Source organism: Vigna unguiculata, chromosome 10, assembly GCF_004118075.2.
Source record: "Vigna unguiculata cultivar IT97K-499-35 chromosome 10, ASM411807v1, whole genome shotgun sequence".
Taxonomy (NCBI): Eukaryota; Viridiplantae; Streptophyta; class Magnoliopsida; order Fabales; family Fabaceae; genus Vigna; species Vigna unguiculata.
Genome location: NC_040288.1, coordinates 23,884,383 through 23,892,835, shown reverse-complemented (window position 1 = coordinate 23,892,835; position 8,453 = coordinate 23,884,383). Strand labels below are relative to the sequence as shown.

The 8,453-nt window shown below is 43.0% G+C and overlaps 1 protein-coding gene across 1 annotated transcript; it reads left to right on the top strand.

The window, feature by feature from the left end:
* Positions 1-423: 423 nt before the first annotated feature.
* LOC114165426 (uncharacterized mitochondrial protein AtMg00860-like) lies at positions 424-5,917 on the top strand. Its single transcript, XM_028050054.1, has 3 exons — positions 424-509; positions 5,446-5,737; positions 5,786-5,917. The coding sequence occupies exons 1-3, from the start codon at positions 424-426 to the stop codon at positions 5,915-5,917; spliced, it is 510 nt and encodes a 169-aa protein (XP_027905855.1).
* The last annotated feature ends 2,536 nt before the right edge of the window (positions 5,918-8,453 follow it).

The following is an 8,453-nucleotide window of genomic DNA, read 5'->3' as shown; positions in this document are numbered from 1 at the left end:
GCTAGAGATTTTGCTTTGGGTGATGATGGTATACTGCGGTTTCAGGGTAGGGTATGCGTACCTGATGATGTTGAGGTGAAAAAGTTAATTCTGGAGGAAGGACACAAGAGTCGTCTTAGTCTGCACCCTAGCATGACTAAGATGTACCAAGATCTAAAGGAAACTTTCTGGTGGCAGGGAATGAAGAGGGATGTTGCTCAGTTCGTATCAGCATGTTTAACTTGCCAAGAGGCGAAGGTGGAGCACCAGAGGCCCGGTGGGAATCTACAGCCCTTGGAAATACCAGTGTGGAAATGGGACAGCATCTCCATGGACATTGTGACCCATCTGCCACAGACTTTTAGAGGACATGACACCATCTGGGTGATAGTGGATCGATTGACCAAGAGTGCCCACTTTTTGGCGATGAACTTGAGGACGTCAATGGCCAAGTTGGCCCAGTTGAACATTAAAGAGATAGTGAGGCTTCATGGAGTGCCTTCAAGCATAGTTTCTGACAGAGACCCACGGTTCACGTCTCGGTTTTGGCAGACACTACAGGGTGCGATGGGTAGCAAGCTCACCATGAGTTTAGCTTATCACCCTCAGATCGATGGCCAGTCTGAGAGGACGATCCAATCACTAGAGGATTTGTTGAGGACATGCATATTGGATCATCTGGGTGCTTGGGATGAGGTGTTGCCTTTGATAGAGTTCACCTACAACAACAGTTTTCATGCGAGCATTGGCATGGCGCCATACGAGGCTCTTTATGGCAGGAGATGTAGGACTCCTCTCTGTTGGTATCAAGATGGAGAAGCGGTGTTGGTTGGACCAGAATTGTTAGAGCATACCACCGAGAAGGTGAGGATGGTGAGGGATAGGATGCAGGCTTCCCAAAGTAGGCAGAATGCCTATGCGGACCGCAGGAGGAGGCCTTTAGAGTTTGCAGTGGGAGACCATGTATTCTTGAGGGTGACCCGAACCACGGGCGTGGGAAGGGCTTTCCGCTCAAGGAAGCTTTTGCCCAAGTTCCTTGGCCCCTATCAGATCACGAAGAGGATTGGGCCAGTGGCTTATGAGATAGCTTTGCCCCCGCAGTTGGCAAACCTTCACCCAATGTTCCACGTCTCACAACTGAGGAAGTATGTATTCGACCCGGCCCACATTTTAGAAACTCAGGATATATAGATCAGGGAAGACCTCACGGTGGAAGTACCACCCATCGCTCTTGAGGATAGCAAGGTTGAGGAACGTCGTTGAAAGACTGTCAGTCTTGTTAAAGTCATCTGGGATCGGAGGACGAGTGACTCGACTTGGGAGCTAGAGGAGGACATGAGAAAATCACATCCACATCTGTTTACCTGGTGAGTCTCTATTTTCGAGGACGAAAATTTTTGTTGTTGGAGGGAATGTAAGGCCTATAAAAAAATCTTTTAATTCTTTTTCTGCCCTAAAGTTAGTAGGCTGCCCTTGTAAGTGGGCCTAAGGCCGGCCCAACAGATAAGGTCACTAGGTCTGCCCCAAACCTAACATTTCTCACCATTTTCAGAAAACTGTTGTCCTTGCCTTAGAGCCGCAACAGCCTTCTACCTCTGCTAGGGTTTGGGTACCATCGTGAGCACGCAAGTTCGAACCAGTTTCCTTTTCCTACCTCTTGGAGTCATCTCTCGAGTACTGCGTTCCGCTATTTAAGGTCAAGATCGTGTACGAGTCTTTTTCCAGGTAGGGAAACTAAAACCTTACTCATATGTCCTGTTTTCTTCGTGATTTGGTTGTCATTTCAAGTTGGATGGTTGGTATGATGCTATACTGGTTTGAATACATGAATCTGTTGGGAATCTGTTGGGAATCTGTTGTTGAACCTATTGTTGAGCTGGTACGAGGGACTGTTGCAAGGAGACAGTGGCGAGACCTGCTAATCTCGCCCAAGCGAGCCAGTCTCGCCTAGGCGAGACGAGCAGGGACTCGCCCAAACCCTAAATCGCGAGAGGTCGCCCAGGCGACCCACTCATTATTTTTGAGCGAGCGAATATCTCGCCCAGGCGAGAGGGGTCTCGCCTAAGCGGGATCCCGCGTGGTTTCCCTGATGCTTTTTGAGCCCTCGCCTAGGCGAACCTGGCTCGCCTGAGCGAGCACGTCTCGCCTGAGCGAGCACGTCTCGCCTGAGCGAGCACGTCTCGCCTGAGTGAGACTCTTCAGCCTAAGCGAGAGGCTGGGCGAGACAGGGTGTTGTTTGGACGCTTGATTGTTCTTGGATGATTGATATTGGTTTGAGTATGAATGTTATGATGAGAAATATGTATATACTAGAGTATTAAGTAAGTTTAACATGATTCATGAATTGTAGATGATGGGTTTGGTATAAAAGTTAGCATGTGAATTAAATGAGATGGGTATTATTAAAGTGGCATAATAACATGATAAGTTGGACCTTATGTACATGGATGGATTATGATGTGTTGGAATGAGTTGGGCTTGGATCATGAAAGGCGTTAACCTCAAAGGTTGGAACGAGTGATGTATATCTATGCGTGGTAAATATTATTTGGCTATGTGAATATGGTTGATCTATGTCAGTGCATAATTCCTTGGGGTCTCTAGGTGAGACTTTCAGGGTCGCGCTTCAGTGGTCAGGACGTAATTCCATGGCCCTTGTTAGTGGGTGTCCATGGTGCTGCCTCATCTGTATAACTAGGTAAGGATTCAAGGTAAGGATTGCATCCTGACACTCTAAGGGGTCAGTTAGTCTCACCTAAAGCGGACTAACCTTTGTGGTGAGTGTAGCAGGAGGCCTGAAATTCATTAAGGGCTAACCTTGTGATGAGGGAAATCGATTCATTGAAACATTTGAAACACTTAGCTCGGGGGTGAGCAGCTCAGAGGCGAGCAGCGGTATCCACCACAAGTGCAAGCATCCGCTGAATCCGACCAAGTTATATGTATCCAGATGAGTCGAGTCGAGTCGTAATGTATTGTTTGGAAGGTCGTAACATGTTTGCGTGACGTATGTATGATGGACTGTGAATATGTATCTGACTTCATTGATAAAATGATTTTATGCTCTAGCTTACCCTACTTTTGTTGTTGTGTGTTCCTTTGGGCTTTTCTTTAGGGCTATGGCCCCTGTATTCGTTGTTCTTGGATTTGTAAACTTTTAGTTAAACCGTTATCCTGTTTTTGTTGGCATCGTGGTGTGCCTAGTTTTGTGGGGGTGATGTTAAGAACCTCAGGACTACGTTGTTATACTATATAAATTAAATGGGACGTTACAATTATAAAATCGAGTTTCTAGTAAACAAAAGCATATTCAAGAAATATGTAAAAACATAAGGAAGAAAAAAGTTATTACATATAGTTATTTTTAGAATGGTCCAAATTAACTTAGTTCATTTAAGTGTTAGTCTACTTTCAAATTCATATTACAAAATGAGAATAATCTTCAAAAAAATTCATATTATAAATCTTCCATGATTTAACGTAGAATTAATAAAAGTTTAAAATGATATCACATAAAATATGAATGTCAAAAGATCGAAATTAAAGAGTAAAGAGAACAAATTCAAAAAAAGTGTCTTAATGAAAAATATTACAAAAAATATATGTAATTAGAGTATTTTTCAACTTTTTAACGTGTTTTTGGATAAATATAATTGATTTTGTTAAGTGATAATTAATTAATATGTTTCAAAAACTTATTTCAAATATTTTTGAAAAAATGTAACATCTTATTTAATAACATAAAACTACTAAATAAGATATTATAAGATCGATAAAACAAAGCAGATGCTAGAATATATATAGTATTAATATAATTATCCCAAAATAATAATCACAATAGTAGAATATATACAAAAAAAACTATTGAGAAAATGAGTCTTTCAAAAACTAACTCCTATACAAGGAAACCATTACAAGCTATAGAACTATTCTGTAGTATCACAATGTTCTCCAAAGACACATCACCACCTACTTCCTGACCTGCTCAGATTGGTAGGTGGATCATTGGAAAAATGACAAACAAACAAAAAACACACAAAAGGTAAGCTAGTGTACACAAGAGTTATCTAATACCAAATAAGTCATGTTATAGATACAATTCAAGCATGAATAAGTACAATGAATTAATATACAAACAAGACAGATAACTCTAAACTCAATTATCTAGATATATGCAATTGATGTTGGTTTCACTAGACATGTTCACTTGTGGTGACCTCTACTACTCTACAGAGTCATGGCCTATATTACTCGACAAAGCCATGGTCACTGATTTTCACCCTACCATAAAAAACAAACAAGCCCATAGACTATAACCGGCTGCAACTCTTTTCCAAATAACACATTTTATTCTATTTGAGTGTGAATGGTTATTAAAGGATTAAGATATTCGCTTACTAAATCCATTCATCAATGCATATACTAAAGTTACAACAATAAGGATTTCTCCATGGAATTCCTTAAACTCCACCATCATACATGCTCACAACAACACTTTCACTTCAATTCATTGAAAATTAAAGCCATAAACATGATTTATATCCATCATAGAACTTCCAAAAAAAGCTAAAAATAAAAAAAGTGTCAACCAAGAAAACTGACACTCAACCTTGTGCTCAACACCAAACCTATCGTAAAAAGTGGCATTTAGTGACATTTTTGGCTCTCACCGCCAATCTGCTTGCAAAAAATGGCGCTCAACGGTACGTTGATGCCACTCAACACCATAGCAATCGCAAAAGTTGGAACTCAACGGTATAGTCTGGTGCTCAACGTCTGAATGAAAAGTGCTCTCAAACTTGCAGCACAAAGCTGGCGCTTAGTGTCAATCTGCTTCCACTCAACACTTTATCAGATATAAAAAAATGCAATCTACGATATGAGGGAAGTTGGATATGTTCAATTGATCAATTTGGTGGCCCTCTCTTAGTGCTTTGGTTCAAAACAATTTTAAAACATCAAAGCTTGTAACAAATGACACAATTACTCAGATTCAAATTCTTTTAATTATCACAAGATCAATCCAAACAAGCACAATTATTGTAACATGCAACTATCAACCAAATCATACAAGATCATCTCATCAATTCACACTAAACCAGATTTAGCAAAAAAGACAATTTCATCTCCAAACCTTTATAACAACAAAATGCAATTATCAAATTGACAAAATCACAACACAAATCAAGACTAGTTTCCCTCAACTTGATAGAATAACCTTAGACTTTTAAGACATCAACTACACCTTCCAACTCACATGATGCTTTATACAATTGAGAAAACAGACAAGATAGAAGAGAATAGCTCGTCAAGAGGATCACCATAGCGGTCTTCAATACTAAAATAGACGAACGAAGTGTTAGAAATCCTAGAGAGAAGTCAGAGAACTCTATAAATTATGAAACTCATTCATAATACTTTCTATTTTAAAATGATGAAACTCGTTCATAATACTTTCTATTTTAGGCCATGTGATATTCGCTTAGGGATTGTAGTGGACCCAGCCAAGGTCGAAGCAGTGGTACAGTGGGAGAGCCCTAAGTCTGCCACGAAGATTAGGAGTTTTGTGGGGTTGGCGGGTTACTATAGGAGATTCATAGAGGGATTCTCCAAGATAGTGGCACCTCTGACACTACTTACTCGGAAGGACCAACCCTTCACCTGGACAGATAAATGTGATGAAAGTTTCCAGGAACTGAAGAGGAGATTGACCAGTGCACCGATACTAGTGATCCCTGACATAGGGAAGCCTTTTGAGGTCTATTGTGATGCGTCCCATATAGGGCTTGGTTGTGTGTTAATGTAGGAAAAGAAGGTGGTGGCCTATGGTTCAAGTCAACTTAAGGTTCATGAGAGGAACTATCCCACTCATGACCTAGAATTAGCAGCCACAGTGTTCGCCTTGAAAATTTGGAGGCATTACCTTTATGGTGCTTAGTTTCGTGTGTTCAGCGATCATAAGAGCCTCAAGTATTTGTTTGACCAGAAGGAGTTGAACATGAGACAAAGAAGATGGATGGAATTCCTGAAGGACTACGACTTCGAGCTCCTATATCACCCAGGGAAGGCGAATGTAGTGGCAGATGCCTTGAGTAGGAAGACAGTGCATACTGCACACCTTACCGAGTCCATTAGGTGTAGTACCCTTACTATATCTAGTGACTTTTTGGACTTAGTCAAAGAAAGGTAGTTGTTGGATACTAGTTTAAACAGAGTCAGAGAACAACTTGGGTCGGATGGGACTAGAGACTTTGCCTTGGGTAATGATGGTATACTGAGATTTCAAGGTAGAATCTGTGTGCTTGATGATGCTGAGGTGAGGAAGTTGATCCTTGAGGAAGGGCACAAAAGTCGTCTTAGTTTGCATCCTAGCATGACTAAGATGTATCAAGACCTCAAGAAGACCTTCTAGTGGCAAGGGATGAAGAAAGATGTGGCCCTATTTGTATCATCCTGTCTGACCTGTCAGAAGGCGAAGGTGGAACACCAGAGGCCTGGTGGGATTCTATAGCCTTTGGAGATACCAGTGTGGAAATGGGACAGCATCTCTATGGACTTTGTGACCCATTTGCCATGGACTTTTAGAGGACATGACACCATCTGGGTGATAGTGGATCGGCTGACCAAGAGTGCCCACTCCTTGGCGATGAACTTGAGGATGTCCATGGCCAAGTTAGCCCAATTGTACATTAAGGAGATCGTAAGGTTGCATGGAGTGCCTTCGAGCATAGTTTCTGACAGAGACCCACGGTTTACATCCTGGTTCTGGCAAACCTTACAGGAGGCTTTGGGGACCAAGTTGACTATGAGCTCAGCCTACCATCCCCAAACTGATGGCCAATCAGAGAGGACCATCCAGTCACTTGAGGACTTGTTGCGGACGTGTATATTGGATCACTTGGGGGTTTGGGATGAGGTTTTGCCCTTGATCGAGTTTACCTACAACAACAGCTTTCATGCAAGCATTGGCATGACGCCGTATGAGGCCCTTTATGGTAGGAAGTGTAGGACTCCCCTATGTTGGTATCAGGATGGGGAAGCAGTGCTTGTCGGGCCAGAGTTGTTGGAACAAACTACGGAGAAAGTCAGGATGGTGAGAAATAGGATCCAAGCCTCTCAGAGTAGGTAGAAGGCTTATGCAGACCGCAAAAGGAGACCCTTGGAGTTTGCGGCGAGCGATCATGTATTCTTGAGGGTGACCCGAACCACTGGTGTGGGAAGGGCTCTCCGCTCGAGGAAGCTCTCTCCTAAGTTACTTGGTCCATATCCGATCACGAGTAGGATTAGGCCAGTGGCTTACGAGATAACTTTGCCCCCTCAGTTGGCGAACCTTCACCCAGTATTTCATGTATCACAACTGAGCAAATATGTTTTCGACTTGTCTCATGTACTAGAAGCTGAAGATATACAGATTAGGGAAGACCTCACAGTGGAAGTGCCACCCATCGCTTTAGAGGATAGCAAGGTTAAGGAACGCCGAGGAAAGGCCGTCAATCTTGTTAAAGTCATCTGGGATTGGAGGACGGGTGACTCGACTTGGGAGTTAGAGGAGGACATGAGAAAATCACATCTACATCTGTTTACCTGGTGAGTCTTTATTTTCGAGGTCGAAAATTTTCTTGTTGTGGAGAATGTAAGGCCCAATTATTCTGTCCTGGCATTTTAAGGGTTGTCTTACAACTGTTGGGCCTAAAGGCTGGCCCAAAGGATAAAACCATTTCTAGTTTGCCTTAACCCACACTTTTCACGCTTGTAGAAGAATCAGCAGCCGCCACCTTTCCTTTCCCTCACAGAACGCTCTGCTAGGGTTTGCCCTAAGTCCCCTTCGAGCTAACTCAAATCCAGCTCCTACTCCGCGTAAGTATCTCTTTCTAGCTCATATGGTTTCCATGGATCTTCCTTGACTTTTTCCAGTTAGGGTTTCGTACTAATCTACCCCTTGGTTCCGTTTTCTCTTTTGTTTTCAGCTCTCCAGTTCATTCCTAGAGCTGCACTGCTCGCTGTAGTGCCGTTGAGGTTTTCGCTACCCCTTTTCCAGGTAGGGGAAGCTAGGGTTCGCCCTTTTCTTTTGAGTAATGTTGTTTGTGCACCTGTTTTGCTGTTTGGATATGTTTGGTGTGTTATGTGAAGTGGAGTATGATAGTTTTGTGCCATTTGTGATCTGTTATGTTTAAATGCACGAGAGAACAAAGGTGAGCTCTGGTTTTCTCGCCCAAGCGAGCCTATCTCGCCTAGGCGAGATTAACAGAGGCTCGCCCAAGATGTTTCACGCGAGCGGTCGCTCAGGCGACCCACTTTGTTTCTGAGCGAGCGAGCATCTCGCCCAGGTGAGAGGGGTCTCGCCTAAGCGAGATCCTGCGTGAGCTACTGTTCCCCTTTTTCGAGCCCTCACCTAGGTGAAGGGGGCTCACCTGAGCGAGAGTCTCTCGCTTGAGCGAGATCCTTCAGCATGAACGAGGTGCTGGGCGAGGCAG

What these genes read in the sequence shown, in the direction of transcription:
- LOC114165426 (XM_028050054.1), top strand. Translation starts at nt 424, where the DNA reads ATGGCCAAGTTGGCCCAGTTGAACATTAAAGAGATAGTGAGGCTTCAT. An exon ending in GTTTCTGACAGAGACCCACG is followed by an intron (nt 510 to 5,445) that starts GTTCACGTCTCG and finishes TTTCTATTTTAG; the next exon opens with GCCATGTGATATTCGCTTAG. An exon ending in ACATAGGGAAGCCTTTTGAG is followed by an intron (nt 5,738 to 5,785) that starts GTCTATTGTGAT and finishes GTGTTAATGTAG; the next exon opens with GAAAAGAAGGTGGTGGCCTA.